Source organism: Eschrichtius robustus, chromosome 19 (assembly GCF_028021215.1).
Source record: "Eschrichtius robustus isolate mEscRob2 chromosome 19, mEscRob2.pri, whole genome shotgun sequence".
NCBI classification, from domain to species: Eukaryota; Metazoa; Chordata; class Mammalia; order Artiodactyla; family Eschrichtiidae; genus Eschrichtius; species Eschrichtius robustus.
Window position 1 is genome coordinate 27,552,388 of NC_090842.1, and position 27,593 is coordinate 27,579,980.

The 27,593-nt window shown below is 51.9% G+C and overlaps 1 protein-coding gene across 3 annotated transcripts in view; it reads right to left on the reverse strand.

Annotated features, from left to right (window-relative positions):
• NDRG4 (NDRG family member 4) overlaps positions 1 to 27,138 on the reverse strand; it is a 42,597-nt gene extending 15,459 nt beyond the window's left edge. For 2 of the 3 annotated variants that reach the window (XM_068527611.1, XM_068527610.1), the window contains exons 1-3: positions 26,705 to 26,790; positions 7,764 to 7,858; positions 2,260 to 2,304 (exon numbers count right to left, since the gene is read on the reverse strand). In XM_068527611.1, coding sequence (XP_068383712.1) covers positions 2,260 to 2,304; positions 7,764 to 7,835 — 117 coding nt within the window. In that variant the 5' untranslated portion in view covers positions 7,836 to 7,858; positions 26,705 to 26,790. Of the gene's footprint in view, positions 1 to 2,259; positions 2,305 to 7,763; positions 7,859 to 26,704; positions 26,791 to 27,058 lie in introns of those variants that run through there. The other variant, XM_068527607.1, reaches the window with a different exon arrangement.
• Between the last annotated feature and the right edge of the window lie 455 nt (positions 27,139 to 27,593).

Here is a 27,593-nt window from a genome sequence, read left to right on the forward strand (position 1 = left end):
ACCCCAGGCCTGCCCAGGGGAGAAATGGATTAATCTGTGTGTCTCTCCAACCTGTTGGCCTCCTCCCTGGAGGTTGTACAGTTGTGGCTGAATAAGGCAGGCTCAGGTCCTGCTAGCCAAACCCTGCTAGTCTTTGCTGTGTGACCTCAGGCAAGTCAGTCAACAACTCTGAGCCTCCACATCTGTAAATGGGAGAAAAGCAGTGTAGCTGCTTGCACAGGTAGCTTTAAGAAGCAAGGGTAACACATAATCCTCACAAACCTATGAGAAAGGATGAAGAATCTGAAGCACAGAGAAGTAAATTCTCCCACTCAGGTAGTAAGCAGTGGAGCTCACCAGCATCTCAGCACCCTGGGCCTGAGGTCACATTAAGAGTAGTAAATGCTTAGTACCATATCTCCCACGTGCCATACTCCATCCAAATGCTTTGCACATGTTACTTTATTTTATCCTCTGAACACCCACTTTACAAACAAGGAAAATGAAGCACAGAGAGGTTCTGTAACCTGCCCAACATCACACAGCCAGTAGGCACAGAGCCAGGAACCACACGCAGGCAGTCTGGCTCTAGTGGCGACTAGTCACAGCCCAGGGTCTGAGTGCCCAGCCCAAGGGCACCAACCCCGACCCTACAAACACCCGGGGAGGGCTGAGCTGCCTGCCTCACTCTACAAAATGAGGTAGTGACCTGTACTGGAGGTCACGTGGCAGGGCCAGGACCTGGACCCAGGTCTTCCTAGCTCTAGATTGTCCTTCTGCCTCCCCCACTGGCTGGGCCCACTGAGGCAAGGGACTGAACAGGATAAAACCCCTGCCAGGCCTTGGCCCAGACAAGGGCCATCCTGGCAGCTGCTTTACTAAAAAAACAATTAAAAAAAAAAAACAGCCGCTGTGTGGTGTACCCAGAGTAGACAGTAAGGTACCTTTTAACACATGCTGCCCTTTACCAAGCAAAGGGTCTTGAGAACCAAGGTCCCACACATATGGAGTGACCACCCTAGTCTGGGCCCGGCAGATGGGTGAAGAGGACCCCAGGATTCTCATCACCTATTTCACCCCCCAATCTGCCTCCCAGGGTGTGTGTGTTTTGGGGGCTGGCAGTCAGCACCGTTGGCATCCAGTGAGTCCCACTCAATGTCGGGCAGGGGCTGATTGCTCTGGATTTTATTTCAGCAATCCCCCGTCCTGTGGGGGAGGGTCTGTCTGTTCACACATTCCAGCCCTCATTTGGAGCAGGGAGGACAAAGGAGACTCTGGCTGGGCCTGGGCCACCTTGCGGACACATCTCTCCCTTCTCTCCTCCCCGGCCCCTAGTTCCCCACTCCCCCAGGCCCCATCCTGTCTTCTCGAGCTCCAGAGGCCTTTGTGTTTGGAGCTGGTGCTCCCAGGAGACCAGAGCATGTGCACAAGGGCCACTCTGATGCCTCTGCTTGCGTCCTTGAAGGACGGGTGACCCAGGGTCCAAAGCACAGTTGGGATCCATATCCTCAGATCCTAAGATCCTGGCTGCAGCGCCGTGCGCCTGGGGGAGGAGCCGGCAGGCCACCCCTCCTTCCACGTCACCCCTGCGTCCAGACCACAAGGCTGAGGCTGTCATGGGGCTGAGAGACTGACCCAAATTGGATGGTGGCCTGGGGGCTAGCTCCTGCCAGCCAGGAGGAAGGTCCCAGAAAGGTCTGACTTTGTTCAGTATGTTATGATGGCCAGCGGGGCCCTGGAGCCCTGTGAAGCTCCCATTGTGTCTGCTGTCACGCGTTTTCTGAGACCCGGAAATAAACGGCCACTATGGGACTCACAGGGGAGGAATGGTTGGCCAAGTGAGCAAAATCAGAAATCATCATGCAGAGGAATAAAAACAAAGAATGATTTCAGTTTCACAGGGAATCTGGCATCAAACTAAAGAGGACATGGTTGTCCTGGGCAACTGTTGCCATGGAAACAGGAGCTATTTCGGAGCATCAACCTGGCTTTCATAGGAGGAAAGTGCTGATTCAGATGACAGCATCCTCACTCCCCCAGACCTCCCCTCCTTTCCCTGTCCTGTTCAAGGAGAGAGGGGGCATTTCTCCACGGGACAGAGGGGAGGCAAAGCCACTGTGAGCAGTGGGGGTGGTCCTGGAGGCTTCCAAGTGCCCAGTCCCTGTGGCTTCAGGCTGGGGGCACGCGGAAGGGCTGTGACCCTCCTCTGAAACAGGCTGGGTGCGGGGAGGGGCCAGCCAGCAGCTGGTCCCCATCTGGGGAGGCTGAGCAGAGACCTACCTTCCAGTCTGTGTCCACAGCCACGAGGAAGGTGTCGGAATTCTCCTAAAGCAAGGCAAACAGAGGGGGTGGCTCGTTAGGCCCCAGGCTGGCCCAGGCAGGGAAGGGAGGTGGCCACAGGGGCTCTGCCTTGAGCAGCCTCGCTTGCTGTTCCCCAGGCTATCTTTTTTTTTTTTTGGCCGCACCATGTGGCATGTGGGATCTTAGTTCCCAGAAGAGGGATCAAACCCGGCCCCCTGCAGTGGAAGCGTGGAGTCTTAACCATTGGACCGCCAGGGAAGTCCCTCCCCAGTCTATCTTAATGTTAACAAAAGTGACAGAGGGCTTTCCAAGCGCCGGGCATCAGGCCATTTAGTACTTGACAGATGAGGTTACGAGCAGCTACACACATCGATTTTACCTGTTAATTTTTTTTTTACCTATTCGTTGAAAATGTGAAGATTTCCACTTTGCAGGTGAGAAGGGTGAGGCTCAGAGAGACGGAAGCACGTGGCTAGGAAGTGATGGAATAATCTCTGACCCCAAATTCTTGCTGTTCAGCACTTTGCCCGCTGCCCCGACAGATGACTTTTGAGGTCGCCCATCAGGGCACAAGCACAGAGGCGGGCCTGACTATCACACCCACTTTAGGGATGGAGAAGCTGAGACCCACGCCTCGAGGGAGAAGGGGGCTTTTCTGACCTGCACAAAGGCTCTGTCTGGGCCTCTGCAGTAGCTGCTCCCACCTTTCCAGACCTGCCTGCTTCATGCTCTCAAAGCACCCAAATCCCCTGCTTTTAGGCTCATTTATGGTGACTGGTGTGAGTCTCTGATTGGTGCCCATCCCTCCCACTGGACTGCAGGCACCGAGAGGGTGTGGACCACGTCTGGCTCAGCTCTCACCATAAAGCCTGGCATGGACCAGGCTCCTCAAACACAAACAGATCTGGATGAACAAGTCTAACTTCATGAATGAGGGGAGCACGGTTTAGATATACCCAGTGTTTATAAGGTGGCAGAAATGGAGAGTGGAGGAATGCGGGCCTGAACCCCATGTGTCTGCGTTGCCAGGCTCTCCCCGATGCAGCCCGGCGGCCCTCAGACACTCTACACCCGCCCTGGGTCTCTGTCTGGGGAAGGAAACCTCATGGGGGGATCCCACATATCCAGGAAGAGCAGAGATCTGGGGCCTCTGCCTTGCCTTCTACTGTGTCTGTCTAGAACCCTCTCTGCTCTCCTCTGCTCATTGTGGGCAGATCACTTAGCTTCCAAGCCTCAGTGTCTGTGAGGATTAAACAAAGGGCACAGAGAGCAGTCATTCTGTCCTTGGCACTCCTGCACTGGACTCTGTGTGCTACAGATGCTACTGAATACATATGTGGATAAATGAGACAGACTAGAACCAGGATATTATGGGAAGACAGCAAGTGAAGGGCAGGGCTACTAGGTGCAACAAGAAGGAAAATGAACCCAAATCACAGGAGCAGGGAGGAAAACAATGAAAACCAGCGATGCTGATGTTTTACTCTCAAAATAAGAAGTTCACCCACCTGCATTCTGGCAGTTGGAGTGGGAGGGGTGGTGGAAAAAATCAGACAGCACTAGAGGCTCCCACACGAAAAAGGAAAGCCAGGTCTCAGCTGAAATCAACAACGGCTATCCTCCCCTCCTGGTTCCTCCAGAGCCTGGGGGCTCTGCATGGGGAGGGGAGGAGAGCATGGAGGTGGCCACTCCTGGACCCTCCAAGGAAGGGGGCAGGGGTCTGGGGGAAAGGGTCGAGGCTGGTTATCAATGAATCCTCTTACCTTGGAAGACCTTGCCCGAGGGGGCGCCAGGGAAAGAGATGCAGGAGGTTTTCAAGGGGATGGGAAGCTTCAGATGGGCAGGACCCCAAACCAAGAAACAGCAGGAATAATACAAGCCAATCCAGAGACACCGGAGGCCTGGGAGGAACCACATGAACATTCCAAGGAAAACCGGTGGGAGAGAGGGCCCAGCTGAGAGGAGGCAAGGAGGCCCAGGAGCGGCCTAAGGAGACCCAGGTGGGGGACGCAGGCACGGGGAGAATCAACAATTCTTCCACGGAGCCCTGGACACACCAGGCAAAGACTTCAGAAGCAAGCGAGTCTGAAATGGCGGAGGGACGGTGGGTAACCGTGTGGAAGTATCTGCTCCTCAGTGGACTCAGGGAATTTGCACCTGGAAGGTTGAGGAAGATTAGATTTAAAAAGTGAAAAGGAGTGGCACTTCTGTCCCGTGCAGCTGGACAGGGGAATCTGTCTGTGGGTGTAACCAACCGCCTGGGAGAGAGAGGCAGAGAGCGAGGCAGAACTTCAAGACAGGACTGCACCAGTTGTCACTGAAATCTGGAAAGGCCACACTGGGAGCACCTAGGAGGATTTTGGGGGGTTGAGGATGGGGCCATTAATACGCCTTGGGAAAAGCAGATGTGACCAGTGACCAGGTCCATGGGTCTTGTGCTGACCCGAGAAAGGAGAGAAACTGAGCTGGGGATTCGCAGCCTCTGTGGAGGACTGAGACGCAGACCCTCGTGCAGGGGAGCCAACTCTGGTCCAGGTGGGATGAGGTGAGAGACACCAAATGCAGCAGGAAGAAGGCAGAGCCAGGGGGCTGGTAAAAGGGACTCAGGGAGGGAGGGGCAGCAAGGTGCTGGGCCAGGCTGGGCAGAGAAGGGGTGCGAGGGCATCTCTTGGGGTGCCCTGCCAAGGTGGGGAGTGGAAGAGACAGGCATAGAACGTGTGAGGCCAAGGTGCCCTGAGTGCTCTGTGCCGCCCACAGCTGCACACCCCGTACCCGCAGGCAGCCCCCTACCCCTGAGCTCTGGTGATGAGTGCAGGGGTCCCTGAGAGCCACCATCCGGCCCACCACGCCCTCACAAGAAGGCTGGTCTCTGCTTGCATGCCTCGAAAGACGGGCTGTTTGTGGGGAGGAGGGACTTTTCAGAGAGTTCTGAAAAACTTCTTTCTTCTGAGCTGCATCACAATCTATAGCTTCCACCCGACCCAAGTCTTTACTGAGAGCCTACTGTGTCCCAGGCACTGTGCTAGGAACTGGGGAGATCGGGGAACAAAACGGACAGGGTCTCTGCTCCAGGAGCCTGTGGGGCGGAGCCCGAGAGCAGTAAGTGCCAGGCCCGGAGGGTGTGCGGGTGTCAATGTTAGACCCGGTGGTCAGAGAAGGCCTGCCTGAGGAGGGGGCATTTGAGTAGAGCCTGAATAAAATGAAGGGCCAGCCCTGAAAAGTCCTGCAGCTGGCGTGTCCCAGGCAGAGGGAACAGCTGGGAATATGATCAGCTTGTTCAAGGAGGAGCAGTGAGCCTGGGAGACAGGATAGGAGCGAGCAGGGGGAGGGGGTGCAGAGCACATCCTGGGCCCCGGGAAGGGCTGTGGCTGCAACTCTGAGTGCTATGGCAGCCACTGGCCAACTGTGAGCAGAAAAGTGACATGATGTGTGGAATTTTTAGTTTATGCAAAAAGGATAAAATTACAGGGGTACCTTACCAAAGCCAAGAACAATAGTTAAAAACAGGCCTCAGGAGGGATGGTGGCCAGTAATAGAAATCAAATCTGGTCAGTCTAAGCAAAAAAGGGAAATTTATAATTAGGATACAAGGGTGCCTTACCAAGCCAAGGGCAGGACTCATGAAGGGCTGGAACAAGGGAATGGAACACATCAGAAAGCCAGGAATGACATGATGTATTTTAGAAGGTTGTACAGAGCAAGGAGACCAGTGGGGAGGCTCCTTCAAGCAGAAAGAAGCGGGGTGGGCCTGCCGTGCCGAGGCGAGGAGTGGAAGAGAACACGCGAGGCCAAGGTGCCCTCAGCTTTCTGTGCCACCCACAGATGCACACCCGTACCAGTGGGGAGCACCTGGGCAAGAGATGATGGGGGCCTGGAACAGTGAGGAAGTAGAATTAGAATCAAAAGTCTACAAAGTGTCCAGCTCACCAGCTGTTCCCTGACCATTCCTGGGGGTTGCCCTCAGGTAATCAGGTCTCATAAGTTAACTTGAAGTTCTGTTTTACAAGTTAAGACTGCACCCTGGGAATTCCCTGGTGGTCCAGTGGTTAGGACCCCGCGCTCACACTGCTGAGGGTCCGGGTTCAATCCCTGGTCGGGGGGCGGGGGCGGGGGCGGGGGGCGGAACTACGATCCTGCAAGTGGCGGGGCAAAAGAAAAAAAACAAAACACTGTACCCTTCTTGGGGACAGGACTGCCGGCCTCATGTGGTTGGGCCCCTGGCACCTGGACAGCCACTCTGTCCCAACATGTGGAGCTCAGCAGCTCTTGGGCTCACCTCCTTCTGGAGGGAGGATCTGGGAGGCTGGGGGCAGAGCAAAGAAGGGTGTGCTGAGGATCCAGGGCCTGGGCTCCTGGCTTCCCCATCTGTAAAGTGAGGGGGGCTGGGCGGCATAACCAGCAGGGACCTACAGCCGTGATGCCCCAGAATTCTGTGAGCAATGGACCCATAGCTTTTCCTTGCAGGAAGGAAAGGGAAGCTGTGCTGGGTGTCACCACAACAAGAAAACGTAAGAATCCGCCTGCCAATGCAGGGGACACGGGTTCGAGCCCTGGTCCGGGAAGATCCCACATGCTGCAGAGCAACCAAGCCCGTGTGCCGCAACTACTGAGCCTGCGCTCTAGAGCCCACGAGCCACAACTACTTGAAGCTCTCGTGCCTAGAGCCCATGCTCAGCAACAAGAGAAGCCACCGCAATGAGAAGCCCGAGCACCGCAACGGAGAGCAGCCCCTGCTCACCGCAACTAGAGAAAGCCTGCTCACATCAACGAAGACCCAACGGAGCCAAATAAATAAATAAATAAAATTAAGAACGTTTAAAAAAAATGCTATTAAAAAAAAAAAAGAAAACGTGAGTAGAACTAATTCTGAAATCTAACGCCTGGTGTTCAGACGAGGGCCCTTTGGGATAAAATAACAACCTCAAATGCCTTGATCCCACTGCTCCTGTAAACACTGCCTGCCGGTAACTTTCCCTCATACCTCAGAGGCTTATGAGGAAATAAGAGAGGCTTCAGACGTGAAAGGCCCAGGTAGTCGGGGAAGCATCGTGACCCCACTGGAGGCAGCACTGCCCAGCGGGGACCCTCTTGGGGCTCAACGGCTGCCCACAACCAGGGGTTGAATACGGGCCTCATTCCCTGAGAGCTGTGTGACCCTGGCCAAGTGAGTTAACCTTTCTGTGCCTCGGTTTTCTCATCACTGAAATGGGAATAACTCTTCTACAGAGCCTCCCAGCCCCAAAGACAGCCAAACCCACAGCGAGGTTGGCTGGGTTTTAGCCGCGTGGGCGTTCAGCCCGGCCGGGAACTCTCCCAAGGCGGGGACAAGGCTTCTCAGGGTGGCGTGAGGATTCCTGGTGCGTGGCTCACGGGATGGACGGCCATCTCCTAGCCATCAGCAAGACTAAAGGGAAGGCGCGCGGTTTCCTTCTAGGTCACGAGGTGGCGCCCTCCGCCCTCAGGACCGCGAAGGGGCGACTCACCAGCTCAGCGGCGTCCTGGCCCCGGAGCAGTGGCTTCTCCTCGGGGAATCGCAGCTCCTGCAGGCCGGCCATGGTTACGTCGTGGAGCAGGAGCCCTGGGGAGGGAAGGCGAGGACGAGGGTTGGGCCCTGCTGCGACGGGCACGCCTGGGCCCTGCTCGGACTCTCTCGGCGGGCGGAGGGGACAGCGCAAGCCCGGGCTGGGGCAGGGGCACCGGGGACCACACCGACCCCTCCATCCCCGAAACCCCGGTTCCCAAGCGCAGCCCCAGCGCGGCGCTTCACCCGGGCAGCAAGGCTCCGTCTGCAAGACTCACCTGCTTGGCTCAGGGAAGGTCATTGTATTATTTGGTCTTAAAAGTTAAAACATGTTCCCTGCCACCCCCCCAAAAAAAAGGAAGAAAGAAGGAAGAAGGGGGGAGGGGGGAGGAAGAAAGGAAGGAGGGAAGGAAGAAAAAAGAAAGAGGAAAAGAAAAGCAAGGCAACACAATACAGGATGACCCTTGAATAACTTCAAGTAAACTGCATTTATTAAGAAGCAGAGGGACAAGTGTGGGGAAGGGTCGGAAGTCCCCTGTGGTCAGAAGTGGACAGTGGGCTCTGGGAGGACACAGAGGAACAGAGCTGAGGGCTGTCCTGAGTGCCTAGAAGGACAGGCCTGGGTGAGGATGGCTCTGAGAGGGGAGAAGGGAGGGCCTGGCAGTGTGGCAGGCAGAGTGACATTGAAGGTGCTGGTCATGATGTACCACCAGCAGGGAGGGATGACACAGTGACCACTCAACCCACAGCCTCCAGGCAGAGGGGCCCAGACCCTAATGGCTGCGTGTTCGTGGGAGACTCCGGGCCTCTGAACCTCAGGAGAGGAACAGGTCATATGTGCACATGTGTGTTTGGAGGATCCAGTTGTGGGGGAAGGCAGACAGAGGGTGCCAGGACCCCACAATCTGTCTATCTAGCCTGGCACTGCCATTCCTCACTTGGATTTCAGGATGGCACAAATCATAATGCACCAAGAGAAACACTAGGCAAGGATATGAGCTGGAGATTCATCAAAGAATTACAACTGGCCAGTAAATACATGGGAAAATGCTAAAGCTCACTAGAAGTCAAAGATATTCTTTCTTTTTTTTGCCAATGGAATTGGCAACATTTGCAGTGCTGGCAAAGATGCACCACAACTGGCACTTTTCTTATACTGTTTGTGAGTGTATAAAGTGGTACATCTTTCTGGAGGGCAGTTTTACAGAATGAATTAAGATCATTTAAAAGGTTCTTACTCTTGGACTCAGCAATCTTCTCCCTGGGAGAAATTTCCTAAGGAAACCAGAGAGGGCACCTAATGATTTATCTGTAACAATGTTCACTACAGTGCCATTTATAATCCAAAAAACAAAAACAAAACAAGCTAAAAAAGCTAAATGTCCATAAGTAGGGCACTAGACAAACTATGGGTAAATAACTTGTAAAAGATTATTTAATAACATGGTAAAATGCTTGTGTTGTAATAGATTTTTTTAAAAAGCAGTTATAAAACATACAGTATTATCCAAATTATGAGAAATATGAATAGTTCCATAAAAAAGCCTGGGAGGCTTTTCACAAAGTTAACAGGCATTATCCCTGGGTGAAGGACTGAAAATTAGGGTCTACAGTCTGAAATCAGGAAAAAACAATATTTAAGAAAGACTGTTTGTAGATCATTAACAATTTTTTATTCTTGCAAAGCACTTCACATCTCCCAAGGTACTTTCCTGTGCTATTAGATTTCACCCTGATGGGAAGTGCGATGAGGTAAACCAAGGCTGAGAGAGGTTCCACGGCACGCCCAGGTGGGGCCAGGCCTGGAAATGCGGTCTTTGGATTCTTAGTCTGTTCCAGTGCTCGTTCTGTAACACCACGGCGGCCTGACCTGGAAGGATGGAAGGATGGCTTCCTATCCTTCCTCCCACCCTCCCTCCCACCCCTCTTCCCTTCCTTCCCAATTCTATTTTTAGTCTTTCTCAAGAGTGAAGCCCTCAGACTTTCCCTTCTGCCCTGAAAGGCTGACAGTCCCACACGCTGGTTGGTCAGAAGATGCCCCCCAGCCCTGCCCATCCCTGCTCCTTTGGCTTCTCCCTGTGGAAGCCCTAGTGACTGGGGAGTCAGCGCAGTGGCTTCCTGGGACCCCAGGGCACATGGCCTCGGATGGAACCCAGTTCTGTGGCAGGGAGGTCCTGAGACCAGGCTGTAGCTCCAGACCCTGACTGGGCTTCCTTCCATCCTGTCAGAAGCAGGAAGCATCAGCCCTCCAGAATGTTAACAAAGACGGTGCCTTGTAATCGCATGGGGGTCCCCACCTGAGTCTAGTTTGGGTTGAGACGTGCTGGGGCTGGGCTGGGAGCCACTGGCCACTCAGGCCTCCTGGAAGGTTAATCCAGAGCTGTGCAGCCCCCCTGGGAGAGCCTTGTCCCCAGCATGAAGAGGCCAGGCAGGGAGGCCCCTGCTCACCCAGGTACCCAGGTCCCTGCACCTTAGTGCCATGCTGGAGCTCTCCGTTCCCAGCGGCTTCTGGGGAAACCAGCTAACACAATGCAGACGGGCTGTATTTTTAGAAAGGCGTCCTCTCCCCTCTCCCCCACTTTCTCTTCCACCCTTTCTGACATGGGCACACTCACCCATCCATCCGGGTGGGGAGCTGAAAGAAGGGCCACCCTGGAAAACTCTTCTCCCATTAGGGCCTTTTTAGCCGCCAACCCCCCTGAATACTGAATTCAATTAAATGCTTTGGCAGCACTGGGGTGTCCCCGCCCTCTCCCAGGCCTGTTATGAAACCACCCTGGAGACCATCCTCCCCAAGGACGGTTCTATTAAAAGGGCTGAGAGTGGGCAGCGCAGGGACAGATGGGCTGTGATGAGGGGGTGGCGGGGAAGGGGACTGTAGAGAGAAACCTCATAATCCAGAGAACTGGGGATGTCTCAGCCTGTGGAAAATGGGGACAGCCCAGGGCCCAGCAGGTGATGTGGGGCTCGGGAACAGAGGCCGGAGGGGACATTCCCACAGGGTGGTGGCAGACGAGTTTCTTCCTAAGAAAGTTATGATTTTAAAAAAAGCAGCTAGATGATGTTACAAGAAAATGAGATTCCCATCAAATCAGTATATTGTATGCCTGAAACTTATACAATGTTATATGTCAACTGTATCTCAATAAAGCCGGAAAACATTTTTCAAAAAAGAGCGTGAATGTGTTTGTAAATATTCTGACATCCCTTGGCCCTGAGAAGGTTTTTAAATGTGTTATTTACTTCTCTAATCATGACAATTGCTATAAAATAAAGTTTAGGAAAAAAAAAAAGAGAGCATGAGATTCCTATCAACAGAGCATGAGATTCCTATCAACCGCCCACAAGGAAGCCTGAGTCAGGTTTGTCAGGAATCAGGGAGCACAAGGCAAATGGGGTGCGAGATCCCAGGGGTCTGTGAAGCAACAGCAGTGGACCTTTTCACTTTGCCTTTTTCCCCCTCTTGATCCCAGATTCTCTAAAGGCAACACAGAGTGTTAGAACCAAATGGGCCTGGGGTGAATTCCAGCCCTCAGCTTCTCAGTGGTTCGGCCTAGAGTCACTGGAATCTCTTCTGTATCACTCACTGCCTAGCTTTATTTTGGGCAGATCACTAAGAGGATTGCTTATCTGCAAAATGGGAGCAGTAGCCTTCCTCTGCCCACCTCAGAGAGCTTTGAGGTACAACAGAGACAACAGATAGAAACATGCTTTTTAAACGGAAGATTTCTGTACCCATTTGGATGGGACAAAAATAACGTAAGTTACTGGGGTCCTCCTGACCTTCCTTTGCCTACTTAAGACATCTCTGGAGTTTCTTTTTCTCTTGTCTCCTATTTAAGGAAGGGTTCATACCTGTTGGCAGGGAGGCTCCGCTGATGTTTCAATAAAGGGGCGGGAAAGGGATGAGGCAGAGAAAGCCCGGGCTCTTTGGCTGGGTGACAGAAAGGAGCTCCCAAGCAGCGTGAATGTGGGTGGATTCTTTAAGAGGAACTGCATTTCTTTTCAATTACTTTTGGTTACTGATTTGTGCGTCATTAAATGTGATTCTATGCTGTGATTCAATTACTTTTGGTTGCTGATTCGTGCTTCTTTAAACGTGATTCTATCCTGGGCCATGTGAACCCTCACACTTATTAGGGTTAAAAATATAAACAATTACTATGATCATTCCTGAGCCTTGTCAATAAGTGCTTCAATTTAATTGATCAGTGGCAGTTACACAACCTATGGAATAAAGCAACTGTTGAGTGGGAGCACGGCTCAGCAGTAGTAGGGGGCGTTTGGAAATACACGTGGGGATTTTGGATTGTCTCAGCAACTGGGGGCTCCTACAGCATTTAGTAGCCGGGAGCCAGAGGCGAGGAAGGTTGTGTGTGGACAGTGCTACCCAGCCAAGCATCACTCCCCACCCCAAAACACCCAGACCTGTTCCACCAAGAAATGCAAGAGCTGAAGGTGAAGGAAGGCCAGACATCAACAGGGTAAAGTTAGCACATGCAGGCGAACCAGACCTTGTGGGACAGGGAGAAACCAAACTGTAAAAGCGGAAGGGCCGTGGAATGGCTTTTTTTTTTTTAACCACAGGAGTGAGGGGGCCTCTTGGCAGGTCATGGTCAAGGTCTTGGTCCAAGATGCCCTGTGGATGGTGCACTCCTGAAAGTCCTGGTTATAAGGTCCCGTTATTACAAGAAAAGCCGCAAGCAAATGGAACAGGGAGCAGAGCCAACCTGGCTTGGCCAGCTCTGCCCTGGGGGAGGGGTCTGCGCCACAGATTAAGAACGATGTTGCTAAGGGCAGGCAGGCGACTCACGTTCAAGCCTGGGCACCTGAGGCCCTTCCACCCACACCACGCCAGCCCTGTGGTTTGAAAAGAAGCCCCAGAACTCAGGGACCCCAGAAATCAGAAACTCAACTTCCAACTGCGCTATGTAGAGGGTTTAGAGCCTCTGGGTAGCTGGCCCCTCATATCACTCTCCCTGTCCCGATCCTGACCGCAGAGGGTTGGGACAGCACTGGGGGTATAGGGCTGCAATGGGGACTAGACCTTCCCTCAGCATCCCCGCCTCACAGGTGAGACAAAAACAGATGCAGGTCCCCTTGCGGCTGATCCAGGAAGGGACCTCAGAGCCTGTGCTCTTAAACCCTATTCCACACAGATTCTGTCTCCCCAAGGACACAACCCAACAGGAGGGTGCAGGGAACATGATCTTTTGTTCTGGCCCAGCCTACATTTCCTCTCTCGTTACAGCCCCTTGATTTAGGCCCAACCTGACCACTTCTCCGACTAGACCACTTCTGCTTTTTTCTTGATTTGGGCCTATGAATTCCTATCTCCCCGCAGCCACTGCAACCCTGCACACACACACACACACACACACACACTCCCACTGTGCTTAAGGCAGCCGTATTTGGATTCTGACACTCAGAGCTAAGGACCCCCAGCTGACCCAGTAGGTCCATTCTACCCACAGGAAGCACGTGCCTTTGTTCGTGCCGTTCCTTCTGCCTGAAATACCTTTCCCTATCACATCCCTACAACAACAACAATAATGACAAAAACGATTGTTAATATTTTCTGACACTTGATATGTTTTTGTTGAATGAGATGGAGTGAAGGAATGCTTCTTCGCCCAGACTGCAAAGTACTAAACGACTGATAACATTCAGCGTTGGTGAGCTTGTGGGGAAACAGCACATACTCTCATACACTGTTGGCTCGACTGCAGTGGGTTCACCTTCATCTGGAGGGCGAGTTGGTAGTTTGTAAAAATGCAAATATCTATCAACTTTGCAATTATATCTCTAGATATTTATCCTAAAGAAAAACACTAAGAGGCTGTGCACACGGATGCTCACCGCAGCACTCTTTGGAAAAGGAAAAAACCGAAAACCACCCAAACAAACGTCAGGAGAATGGTTAAGTAAACCATGGCACATCTACACCCCAGAGCACCATGCAGCTATTTAAAAAGTAAGGCAGCTCCACTCAAACAGATAGGGAAAGCATTCTAAAATATGCAGTTAAGAGAAAAAGGAATGCCACAGAATAATAAGTATAAATAAATAAGCCCATTTATGTAAAAAATACATGCACCAAACAGGTACATATATTTGCAAATTAAAAAAAAAATAGGTCCTCAAATGAATCAGGGTAACTGTAATGCTCACCTCTGGAGAAGGATATGGGTTTGGAAGGGTCTAAAAGGAGACCTTATTCTACACAGCAGATATTATCAAATCTAAGATACCATCAATTATAGCTGACACTAACATTTTATGTACCAAAAGAAGAGAAAAAACACTGCCAATTAAATTGAGACATAATACTGTCCCCTACCTTTTAACTTTTTATTTTGAAATAATTACAAATTTAGAAAAATCAAAGAAAAAACAAAGCACAGAGACTTCCCATATACCTTTCACTCAGCTTCCCCTAATGTCACCATGCTACAGAACCTTAATACAATTAGAGAAACCAGGAAAGAAAATACTGATACAATATGGTGAAGTAATCTGCAGACCTGAGATGAATTTCACCAGTTTTCCCAACAGTCTCCCAGTCCAGGATGCCACATTGCACAGAGTTGTCATGTAGTCTCCTCCAATCAGGGACAGTGCCTCAGTCTGTCTTTTATGATGTTGATACTTGAAAAATACTGATTAGTTAAATCTGTAGAATGTCCCTCAGTTTGGGTTTGTCTGTTGTTTTCTTATGATTAGACCAAGGTTATGCATTTTTAGTAAGAATACAGCAGAAGAGATGTGCCCTTGTCATTGTACCATTTCATGGGGTACATGATGTCAATCTGTTTTATTATTGGGGATGTTAAGCTTGATCACCCGATTCAGGTGGTGTCTGCCAGGTTTCTCCAGTATAAAGTGACTATTTTTCCCTTTGTAATTAATACGTATCTTGTGGGAAGATACTTTGAGACTATGCAGACATCCTGTTTCTCATCATACTTTCGCCCACTAATTTTAGCAACCATGGATGATGCTTGCCTACAGTTATTACTGTGGTATTTGCCTAACGATAATTTTCTATTTCCATCATCTCTTCTACACTTATTAACTGGAATTCTCCTCGAAGAATAAGAGCTGTCTTTTCTTCTCCATCTACTTATTTATTCAATTACTTACTTTAGTCTATGGGTTATAATCAATTTCTATTATTACTTTATTGTTCTGATTGTGCCAGATTTGGCCATAGGGAGTTCCTTCAAGCTGGCTCTTGGGTCTTTTCACCATGTGCCCATCATTTTTTTGGGTCATTTCTAATTTTCTAGCCCTATATGATGTTCCAAACTCACCTTGCATTTTTTCTGCCTCAATCACTGACACACATACACACACATTCTATATCTATGTATCTGTATATCTATTAAAAATCTGGAATTTATAACTGATACCTCTAATTCCAATTCAACACCTCTCAGTTTATTCTAACTTCTCCCCTTTCTTTATTTGTAATTGTTTTTCTTCCACAATGAGAAACCTGGTTCTCATTATCCCCAATATTTTTATTTGTTCACTCCTAGTATACACACAAAGTAATTCCAGAACTGCTACTCACATAATGAGTTCTTACCATTCAGAACTTTTGGGACTTACTTTATTTTTTTAATATTTTATTCTCTTAGACTTAGACCCAAAATTTTTTTAAAATATTTATTTATTTATTTAGCTGTGCCAGGTCTTAGTTGTGCCAGGTTGCGGCACGCGGGATCTTTGTCTCTGCGTGCAGGATCTTTTAGCTGCAGCATGTGGGATCTTTTAGCTGCGGCATGCGGGGTCTTTAGTTGCGGCATGTGGGGTCTTTAGTTGCGGCATGTGGGCTCTAGTTTCCTGACCAGGGATCGAACCCGGGCCCCCTGCATTGGGAGTGCGTAGTCTTAGCCACTGGACCACCAGGGAAGTCCCAGACCCAAATTTTTAAAAGCATTTATCACTTTTGTAAATTCTTTTTTTTTTTTAAATTGAAGTATAGTTGCTTACAACACTTGTAAATTCTTAAAAAGGAAAATACAAGTGAAATAAACTGTGTCGGGTCTTCCTAAAACTTCTTCACATTCAGGGTCCAATGCCTCCGAATCACTCCGTCTTGAAGTTGTTGCTGGCTGTGCTTTTCCATGAAGTCCCAGCTCCTCTGACATTAAGATCATCTGTGGTGCAGCATTTCCCAAGAGTGCTCCACTACTGATTCCAGGATTTCTCTCCAAGCAGCAAATTTTGGTGTACATGTGATGGCAAGGACAGTAGTCCTGGTGCCCACCTCACCAACAGAGACTGTATTTTAGAGATGTTATGAAAAAAAAGGTGCATCTTAGAGTTGCCATAACATAGCTCTTTTATAAAACTTTCTTCTGTTGAGGCACAGCACCAATGTGCGAACTCTGTTTCTGTACACACGTGGTTCCAGGTATTAAATGCAGACATAATAAGCCTCCAATCCCCAGACCAAGGGCAAGGGCAGACAGAACTGGAATCCCAACAACACATTCCATGTGAGCAGCTTCTGTACGGAGCCAGTAAAAAGTCCTACTGGGGCAGAGACTGTTAATTGTCCCCCAATACCTGTTCTCCTCTTCTTCTTTAATAATAGATTCCCAAATTTTAGACGAGCAGGTAGACAATGGGAATAAAGCCTATTTATGACCATGTAACAACAATCAGCCAGTTAGATGTAAGTGGAAGCATGTGACTTTGGGGTAGTGCTCTTAAAGGGAGGAGACATGTCATTCTTCAACCCTTCCTTCCTCCTGCTGGCTGGAATATAGATGTGATGGTGGGAGCTTGACAGCCATTTTGGACCCTGAGGCTGGATACTAAAGGTGGCAGAGTGGCAATATAGAAGAAGTCTAGGTTCCTGAGAACCATGAAGTCATAATTCTGGATGGCCTATCTCTAGACTCTGCTTATGAAAGAGGGAAACACACTTTTATCTTGTTTATCTATTTGTTAATTAAGGTATAGTTGATTTATAATATTGTGTTAGTTTTAGGTGTTGAGCAAAGTGATTCAGTTTTTTATATATATATATATTTCAGATTCTTTTCCCATATAGGTCATTACAGAGTATTGAGTAGAATTCCCTGTCCTATACAGTAGGTCCTTGTTTATCTATTTTTATATAGTAGCGTGTATCTATACTTTGTGTATCCCAAACTCCTATTTTATCCCTCCCCCCACTTTCCCTTTTGGTAACCATAAGTTTGTTTTCTATGTCTGTGAGTCTGTTTCTGTTTTGTTGTTTAATCTATTATTATCGTGGGTTTTCTGTCACATGTCATTGAAGCTAACCTAAACTTGGGACAATTTTCTTGGAGACCCAGCCTAACATGCTAAAGGAACTCAAAGAAAAGGAACAGGACGGGGCTTGCCCAAGGGGACACAGGGAAATTCTAGGCTGATCCAGAGCCTACAGCTTCCTCTCTGCAGTGAGCAGCATTCTTGCTTCACGGAGTGAGCCAGCCCCTTCCAGCACACAGTAACTGCATCAACACGAGTAACTGTGACCCACATTCAAAAGTTAAGAAGCTCAGTTTGGCACTTTTGGCCACAAATTCTCAAGTTTCTTTAACACAGGTGCCTCAGTTCAGTCCTGTATCTTTGCCTAATTTGGCAAATGTCCCAGAAACAAAGATACGCTTGTCCTGGATCTTTGTGCAAGATTCAAAGGGGTAAGCCAAGGCAACAAGCCTCCTCCAGCTCGGAGGTCTGCAACGTGGTCTGCAGGAAAGAGAGAGCCCAAAGGAGCAGCTTTCTTACTGGGTATTTCTCTCCTGTAAAGTTCCCTTTCCCTCTGAATTGCCTCACGTATCCGTGTTTTGAAGAACAGCACTCACCTGGCAGAGAAGCACCCACTCCAAGCAACTTCCAGGGTCTTCCTGCCTCACATATGATGTGTGCAGAAGGGGGGGCCCTGCTCAACCCCAGGCCATTTCTTCTCATAACAGCACCTGGTTGTGGAAATGGCACCCCTGCCCCATCCTCAGTCCATGTGGTACAGGGATGACCACACCCCCAGGGGCGGCCAAGTGCCCCAGGCCTAAGTCCTTCCTTCCTTCCTTCCTTCATTCATTCACTCACCAGATGTTGATTGAGCAGCTACTATGTGCCAGGCACTATTCTAGGCACCAGAGATAAAAGATTGATCATTACAGACAAAAAGTCCTACCTTTGTGGAACTTTCAGGGGAGGGAGTAGGCAAACAATCAACGAATCTAAGTAAATATACAGTGTGTCAGACATGCCAGGTGCACAAGGAAGCAATGTCACAGAAGGGGAAAGAGCATGGGGCTGGGGGCTGCGATCTGAAACAGGGTGTAAGAGCAGGCCTCACTGAGAAGGTGACCAGAGCAAAGATGTGGAGGAGGTGAGGGAGGGGGCCTTGTGGATGCCTGGAAGAGCGCTCAGGGCAGAGGGAACAGCAAGCGCTAAGGCTGTAAGGCAGGGGTTTGCCTGGCGTGTTCAGGTGGATGTGAGGAAGCCAGCGTGGCTGGAGCAGAGTGAGTTGGGGGAGACAAGGAGGAATGAGGACCAAGAGGGAAGAGCAGAGCCATCAGATCACATTTCGTCTAAAAGGTTGTTAGAAAAACTCCAGCTTTTCCTGAGTGAGGTGCCTTGGAGGGTTTTGAGTAGTGGGATGATGTGACAGGATTTCCATGTCCTATGTGTAGAACAGACCTAGGGGGTGAGGGTGGAAACAGGGAGACCAGTCACTGTATTAATCCGGGAGAGAGATGCTGACGGCCGTTGTGGAGGTGGTGAGAAGTCCTCAGGTTCTGGGTATGTTCTGAGGGTAGCTCCAGGGGGAGCTGCGGATGGATCAGCTGTGGGGTATGAGAGAGAGAAGAGTCCAGGGTGATTTGGTTTTGTCCTGAGCCACTGGTGGGACAGAGTTGCCATTTATGAGTCCGGAAGACCTTGGTAAAAAGAGGTAGGGGGAAAGCCCAGGCGGTTGGCTTAGACCTGAGTCAGGTGGGGCTGCAAATGGCAGGTGGCTGTAAGAGTCTGCACTTCAGGGGAGAGTCGAGGACTGGAGCCATCACCTCACAGACGATGTTTGAACGCATGAGACTAGATGAGGTCAGTTAGGGAGTGAGTGAGGACAGAGAAGCGGTCCCAGGATGAGCCCTAGAGAAAGGAGATGAGGAGAAAGCAGTAGGGCAGAGAATGTGCAGGAACAGCTGGAGAGGTAGGAGCGGGGTGCGGAAACCAAGTGGACACACTACATTTGGTTTCAGAGACAGTTCAGGGAGGGGTGTGGGTTCCAATCAGGGCAAGGCCTTTGCTGGAATATTTGATAAGCTCTTTGCTGGGGTTATCAGGAGGCTGGTCTGTGAGCCAGCAGCCATTTTGCCACCACGAGGAAGGGACTGACTTGGGGTCAAACCAACCCAAAGAATGGAACTGATAGGAGTGAGGGAGAGAGAGAGACAGAGCCTGATGGCCTTCAGTGGCCGTAGGTCCACTGTGCTGCATAGACACCCTACTTTCCCTTCTTTGTGTCAGTCTAAGTTCAGTTTCTGTCACTTGCAACCAAGAGACCTAACACAACATCTAAGGTCTTTTCACCTGCATGGTCCAGAGGGGCCAAGCAAAGCCCAGCACCCCACCCACCTGTCTGGCAATCACACAGGGTAGCCAGGCCTGGGTGTGGGGTCAGAGGGCTCATGGGCTTGGAGGCAGGGCTTCCCTACCACACTTGAATGGCAACACCACGGTCCACTCTGGCAGTTCAGGCCTATTCCAACCCAGGCACTTCCATCAGGTGAATCCAAAGATGCAATGGTAAAAAGGAGCCCCAGAACATTCTGGGGCCTATGGTCCTCCTGGATGACCACTTCAGATTGCAGGGGACCTCCAGGCCACCCCTGACCACTGTCCCTCTCTGCCCTGTCCCAGTATGCTGGGTTCACAGCAAACACTTTGGAGCTGGCAGGGGCCTCGGGAGCAGCGGGCTTAGAACACTCACTTGATGGATGAGGAACAGGGGTATGCTCAGGTGGGACAGGCCAGGGTTCTCACGTGCCCAGGACTGGAGCGTCTCCAGGCACACAGTGCCTGCCAGGCACTGCCCCCAGCACGTGAACTGAAAACACATCTCAGTCCTCAAAGGTACTGGTTATGGGGCTTAAGACGTATGGTCATTCTGGTTGGAGTATACCTTTCATCTGTGGTTTGGAGTTTAAAGTACCTGAGGATTAAGGAAAGTGGAAGGGCGTGCCATGAAAGCTTTTCTGTTATGACACAGAGACCAGGTTTGTGTTAGGCGAGCAGAAGCTCACATCTTACCAATGCTTGGGTGATGCTCTCCTGCTTACAAAACAGTGTCATGATGATCTCCCCGGCTGATCCTCAGGACTATGGTGTGGGCTCAGCCAGGCTCAGCCCAAGGTCAAACAGCCAGGGCCTGATCAGAAGCAGGTTTCCAGACCCCAAGCCTATGGCCACGGGGCCAGCCTCTACGGCGGCTGAGGCACCGGGTCGGATCTGCATGCACCCCAGCATTGGTTTCCTGGTGCTGCTATAACAAATCACCACAACCTTGGTGGCTTCAAACAAGACATATCTATTGTCTTACACTTCTGGAGGTCAGAAGCCCAAAATCAGTGGCCCTGAGCTGAAACCAAGGTATTGGCAGGACCACTCTCCCTCTGGAGGTTCTGGGGGAGAATGTGTTCTCCCACCTTTTCCAGCTTCTCGAGCTGTGTTCCTTGCATTCCTTGACTCGTGCCCCCTTCCTCCAGCTACAAGGCCAGCAGTGGGGGCAAGTGAAGCGTCTTGCTGCAGACGTCACATCACCTTCTTCTTCTGTGGTCTGTGGCTGCATCTCCTTCTGGCTCCCTTTATAGGAATACATGTGGTTGCATTTAGGGCTCACCTGGATAATCCACAATAATCTCCCCATCTCCAGATCCTTAACTTAATGACAACTGCAAAGTCTCTTTTGTCATATAAAGTAACGTTCACAGGTTCTAGGAATTAGGATCTGAGTATGTTTGGGGGCCATAATTCAGCCTAGCACGCCTGTACACACGCACACGCACACCCCACGACCTTGCGGCCCCATCTGCGTTACTCACTTTGTCTGTCTCCTCCTCCCTATAAACAGGGAAAGCCAACTTCAATACCCATGGTGAATGACTCTTCCTCTCTCGAGTTTTCCAAGAACACACCCTCCCAACAACCCCGGAATTCAGCTCTCCTTCAGAATTGCTGTAGGAATTCTGGTTTTATCAGAACCCCAGCGCTTAGCACTTTCCCCTGTATGTTTGTTAATTTTTCATTTTTAAAAATAGAACTTGAATTTCACGCAATACACATTCACTGAGAAAAGTCAGAAAAACAAAAGAGCAAAAAGAAATAAAAAATCACATACAATCCTAGTAACCAGAGGAAACCACTGTTAACATTTTTGCTTATCTCCTTTCATTTTCAGTGCTAATAATCTATACACTGAAAAAAAGGTTTTTGTTTTTGTTTTTTAAACTGAAACATCTTTTGGACTCTGGAGCCAGATAACCTGGTGCAAATTTCAGCCAGTTATTTGCCATCTGTGTGACCTTAAGCAAGTTACTTAGCCTGTGCTTCAGTTTCCTCATCTGTTAAAAGGAGGAAATAATGGCACATACCTCATAGGGTTGTTATGATGATGAGTTAACATATAGAAAGTGCTTAGGACTGTGCCTGGCACATGACAAATGCCATGTAAGTGTGAGCTGTCATCACGTTATTACATGTATATAAGGAGACATCTGTTCAGGTGGGTAAATAACTTTTGGTAGCATAATTCACAGCTGCCTGGGGTTCCCTGGTTTGAATGCACTCCTGTTTATTTAATCTCCCCTACTGCTGGGCATTTAGGTTGTTTCCAGTTTTTTTTTTTTCTCTTCTATAAACAACTATGGGATAACATCCTTGAACAAACACCTCTGAACACATCTTTATTTTTTCCTAAAAATTCAACTGCTGAGTCACAGATCATACATATTTTTAAGCTTTTGATACATCATTGCCAACTTGCCCTTCATAAAAGTTGCACCAGCAGAACAGCTTGCCCATCTCCCCACACCCCGCTTAATGAACTGCTCCCTTCTCCCCTCTTCCTGCAGGCCACGTGTCCCCTCACACCTATCTCTCGCAGTGCCCCAGCGAAGCAGTGAAGCTTACTAAAATGGATGAACTGGAAATGAGGATTCAGGGTCCTAAGTACTCCTAGGGTTAATCAATGCCTCCGTTTCCCCTACATATAAATATATGGGTCAACACACCTGCCAACAATCAAACACTATTTAAATACACATTCCATGCATTAAAATGATACCAAAATTCCAGACTGAACTGGCAAAAGTCTTGCTTTCTACTCACACATCAAGTATATTTTTTAAAATTTCCAACGTCTAATACTGAGGCTCCCAAGGGACTATGTCAGAGCCCTCAATCTGCCATTTTAGAGCTCTGACTCTGAACCATCTTGGAGACAGACCGTTGGAGTATAAATGCACAAAAACCATCACCTTTCTACTTGCAAATAGACGAATGTCCCACTTTTCCCCATCTCACTAAGAAATAAAAAAAGGCACCGAGAATCTGCCCTCTGGGGACTACAGGGAGCTTGTGTGTGGGCAGGACAGAGTCCTGGGCTCCCTCTTACCACACTAACGAGGAAGGGCCTTTACTCCCATTTTATTGATAAGGAGACTGAGGCTCAGAGAAATTAAGAATTTGCTCGGGAGCTGACAAGCGGAGAGGAAACCCTGAAATTCACATCCTCTGATTCCCAAATCCCTGCCCTCCCTACACCGGAAAACTCTGTAAAGGCGTCTGGAATTCTAAGTGCCGGCCGCCTAAGCATCGCTCACCTGTGAAGGAAGGGCCCCTTCTTCTCTCTGGAACAAAAAGACATGCTCGGGCTGCACATGACAACTCATGGGCATCCTTCCAGCCCTGTAAGTGAGGGGTACCTGGCTTTGCCCACCTGGTGTCAGAGCTGTGGATGTCCGGCCAGCAGGGCCCAACCCCAGATGTCGTGCCTCACCTTGTCCCAGGTGATGGGAACCTGAGGCCGAAGCAGGGTCCCCCAGAGGCACATCTCAGGGAGTCCTGGATTGTGTGGAGAACCCAGAAGAGGAACTGGAACTTCCCTGAAGAAGGGAATCCGACGACTGGAGCACAGGGGGAAGGGGAGGAGACTCCAGGACACAGAGAAGGCAACTCGGGGACAACAGCCCTACACCTGCCATTTGCTGCCTGCCTGCCAGATGCTGCTCTCAACGTTTTATATACAGTCTCACACCTGTATGGGAGGTACCAAAACGAACCTATTTCACAGGTGAGGAAAGTGAAGTGTAGAGCAGCTATGAGACTGGCCCGGAGCCAGGCAATTAGAAACGCATGGAGGGACTTCCCTGGTGGTCCAGTGGTTAAGACTCCGTGCTTCCAGTGTCCAGGGTGTGGGTCGGGGAACTAAAATCCCACATGCTGTGTGGAGAAGGCAGGAAGGCAGGAAGGCAGGAAAGTGAACATGAAAGATTAAAAAAATAAATAAAAAAGAAATGCATGGGATGGCTCAGGGCTCAGGACTCAGGTTTGAAACCCAGCTCCACCTCTTCTCAGCCGCAGGACATGAGGCAGAGACTGACCTCATTGGTAAATGATCATGATGATAAAATGGGAGAATGTGAAAACTATAAACAGCTAAATAAACATGAGTTTAACAAAAGGTTCAGTGAAATAATTTCCTAATGCTGGTGTGGGGCAGGGAGTTGGAGACCTCTAAGAAATCATCCTGGAGACGCTGCTGAGCCTGGACTCAGTCAACAACTACTGAGCACTTGCTGTATGCCACCACAATAAACCAGCCACCACCTTGTGACCTGCTCTGCATCCAGCAGAGGAGATGGGTCAAAATCTCACAGATGCACGTGACACGGATAAAGTGGGTGGAGATAGATCCAAACTTCCTCGTGGCCAACCAGCCAGCGCAGCTGGACTCCTCCATCACAGGGACAGCCAAGACCAAGGAACCTGAGGGGAGATGAAGCCCACGAGGTGCCCACCAGGGCCAGGCCCCATCCGGGTGTGTCACCTGTACTATCTCAGTGAGCCTCACGCCAGCTCTCAGAGGGAAGGGTCAACATTTCCATCTCTAAGATGAGAAAACTGAAGTCAGGGAGGTTAAGCAACTTATCTGAAATCACACGGCTGGCCAGTACTGGGGCTGGGATTTGAACCCAGATCAGTGGGATGAGCAAGAGGATGGGAGGGAGCTGGAGAAAGAGGGAAGGCTGGAAAAACCACTGTGACGCGACTGGGAGGGATGCCCTGTCTCCCAGGGCCTGGTGAGAGGTGCAATGGGGGTCCAAGACTGATGATAGTGACCCAGGGAGTCTTGTTCCAGCCTGGCCCGGGGTCTAGAGAGCCCGCGAGAACCGGGCAAGTCTGTCTGATGAGGGAGGAGGGGCCCTGACCCATGTACCCAGAAGACGAGGGTACACTGTATTGGGACCCCAAAGCCTGGACCCCCGTTGCAGCCCTCACGCATGTCTCCCACGAACACTCCTCCTCCAGGCCCTTCTGGGGCTGGAAGAGGAGAAGGGGAAGGATCTAGGAGTTCTGTCCTGCATGCAGGGCTCTGAAAACCCACGGGGTGGTGAAAACTTTCCCTCGGGGGGGATTAACAAGTTCAGTCGCTTTTGTAGTTCCCTCTGAAGTCAGGAGGACTGGCCTGCCTCAGGTGAGCTCTACAAGGCAAGTTGGCAAGGGATTGGGGAGGGTGCCAGCCGCACGGCTAACTGGGCTCAGATCTCGTGCTTCTGAGCACCTGGCCAGTGTTTCCAGCGCTCCAGGAGCAGCGCCCACCTTCTCTTCCCTCTGAGCTTGGCATGAGCCAAGGAGTGGCCACTGTTACTTGAACACGTACTCACAGCCCGAAACTTCATCCAACCCCCAGCCCACCCCATCCCACACACTCCAGGCCCTCCAGCCTCCGCTTCACGTCACATCACTCCCAGTTCAAGCCTCTCTCACATCCCAGGGCCTCTGCGTATGCTGGTCCATCCATCCTTCAGCCTGTAATGCCACCTCCCACTCCGCTAATAGAAATTCTGTCTTTTAGGGTCCAGTTCAAACGCTGCCACGTGCTCACATCTATCTGCTCTCCTCCTGCCCCCGCCTCAGACTCCAAGCTGTTTCCTGAGTGTGTCCTCACACTGCTGCCCCCTTCCCTTTCTTGTACCAGGGCTCCTGTGCTCTGTTCCCTTGCACTAGATGGTAAGGTCCTCCAAGTCAGGCATCAAACCTCCCAGGTGCCAGGGGACGATTTCTGGAATCCATGTGTCCATCCAGTACACATTGATTGAGCACCTCTACAGCCCAGGACCTGGTGGGATCTGGATTTCCCAACTGTTTCCCTTTCTTAGCCCCCATCCTCCTGTCTGGGTCTCTCCACACCTCTCCCTTGGGGAGACCACAGAAGCCACCTGTACTGTTTGCCCTTCATGCCTGGGAGAGTGTCTCCACCCTTCAGAGCCCTGGCCCCTGTCCCGCCTGCTCTTCTGGGCAGACCCAGTGTCCTCTGTTATCTCCAGCCACAGCACCCAGGATATGGTTTCCAGTGGGGTGTCTGGCCATTTCTTCACAGGGGCCCCAAGGCTGAAGTTCCCCAGTCATCAGGGCCCAATCTGGCTCCCCACTTTCCTGGCCACTTGGCCTCTACGCCGAGCAAGTAACTTCTCCTCCCAGGGAGAGGTGCTGAGATTGTCACAGGGAGCAGGAATTCAGAGGCCCACTGCAGAGGTCCTGTTGGGAGCCCAGGAAGCTCCTTTCTTGGGGGGACTGAGTGACACTGATTGAAGGGCAGGGGCTCTAAGCTCTCTTTCCCCTTTTGCGGACCTGCCTAGAGCTTGACTAGTCGGAGACTCCAGGGGGCCAGTCCTCGAACGCGCGCCCCTGCGGCAAGCGCTCTACCCACCCGGACACCGGGTCCCTCAGAGAGCAAAGCCGAGAAGGGCACCGCCCCAAGTCCTCTCCCGGGCCGGGCTCTGCACAGGAACACGCAGCGCACAAGCTAGGACTTAGCTGGTATCTGCACCCGCTCCTCCTGCTCGAACCCGAGCCACCCCAAACCCGTGGCCACCGCCACCAAGCCCCGCTCCAACTCGGAAAGTAGCGGGCAGCGAGGGCTGCGCGGAGGGGCGGCGGCGGGGAAAGGCCGGCGGTACCTGTCAGCAGCTCGATCTTGTGTCCCAGCACCTTCATGTCTGCGCCCCGCGCTGCCCGGCACGGGGCTGCGGCGTCGGGGGAGTGCGCTCAGCCGAGCAGGGGAGAGGAGCGCGGGAGGCGAGGAGGGAAACAGCAGGAGAGCGAGAAGCGAAGCAGGAAGAGCAGCCGGCAGCCGGGAGAGCTCTCGCCGCCCCCCACACCGCGCTCCCCCCTCCAAACAGGTTTAAAAAAATCCACCAATTGCACGACCGCGCACCCCTCAAAGGCGCCCGCCGCCACCTGGTCCGGGTGAACTCCGGGAGGCTGAGAGAGCGCGCGGGGTGGGTGCGGGTGACACTCTGGGAGGCGGCGGGAGTGGGCCCCTGTGCCCGCCGCCCGAACAAAGAGGCCCGGCCGCCCCCGGTGTCGCGATCAGGGAGGCGCGGGCGGCCGCGGGGCCGTGGCCCTGGGGGTCCGCGCCTCTGACCGGGAAGGCGAGGAGGAAGAGCCCGGGTGGGGCGGAGTGGGCCGAAGGGGGGGTGCCGCCCTCGTAGGCGAAGTGTGGCCCGGCGACAAGGCGGCCCGCTCGCGGGTCTGGGTCGCGCGCGGGGGCTGAGCCGAGGCGGGGGGCCGGCCGCGGCCGCAGTGGCCGGGAAATGGGGGGAGATGGGTCTCGGGGCGCCACCGACTCACCTAGGGTGAGGCGAGCAAGACAGACGCGCAGGCGGGGAGCCGGGCCTCTGCGCTGCTGCCGCCAACGCACGGGTGCAGGTGCCGGCAGCGCCCGGCCCCTCTGCAGAGCCGCTGCTGCTGGGGGCGGGGGCCGGGCCGGGGGTGGTGCGCCACGGGGGGCGTGCCCACGTGGGCGCGGGGAGCGTGGTCGCTCGGCCCGGTGCTGGGCCCGGCCTGGGGGCTGGACCCGGGAGGCGGTCCTGCGCGCTCGGCTTCCGCCTCCCGCTGCGGCTGGAGCGCCCAGTGGGCGGGCGAGCTAGACCCCCGGACACCCGAACCTAGCGGAGACCCCGGGTCGATCGGCCTGCTCCTCACCTCCTGCAGGCGCCGGGAGGAAGGGTCCCCCGCTGCTCGGAGTGCGCCGGGGGCGGTGGGAGGCCCCGCCCGCGCCGCCAGTCCCCCGGTCGCCGCGTGGCGTCGGGCTCCCGCGGGAGAGAGCGGTCTCTGCCTCAGTCTTTGTTTAGATTCCCCAGGAGCCCCGAGGAGACAGCACCCTCTCCCCCGCCCCTGTCGCCGGCCGGGAACCGCTGGGGAAAAGCCCTGGGGGGTCGGGAAGAGTCAGGTGCTGAGGTGGATTTGGGTCGTCGTCCCCCGTTTTCAGAGCCCTAGGGTTTCCTTGGGGAACTCATGCGGGAGTGACTCCAGGCAGAGGTGTTCTGGGCCCTCGCCCCGCCCCCCCCCCAATGTGGCGAGGTCCCTGCTCTCCTGCATTCACCCTCCATTATCTGAGCGAGCAGGAAAGGGAACTGGGGACCCCTTTGGTCCTCAGGCTCACTCTGGTCAGGCCCAGTGGCGTTGCTCTTACCTGTTACCCCAAAAGAGGGAACGCCAAAGTCCCTGGATGGAGTCC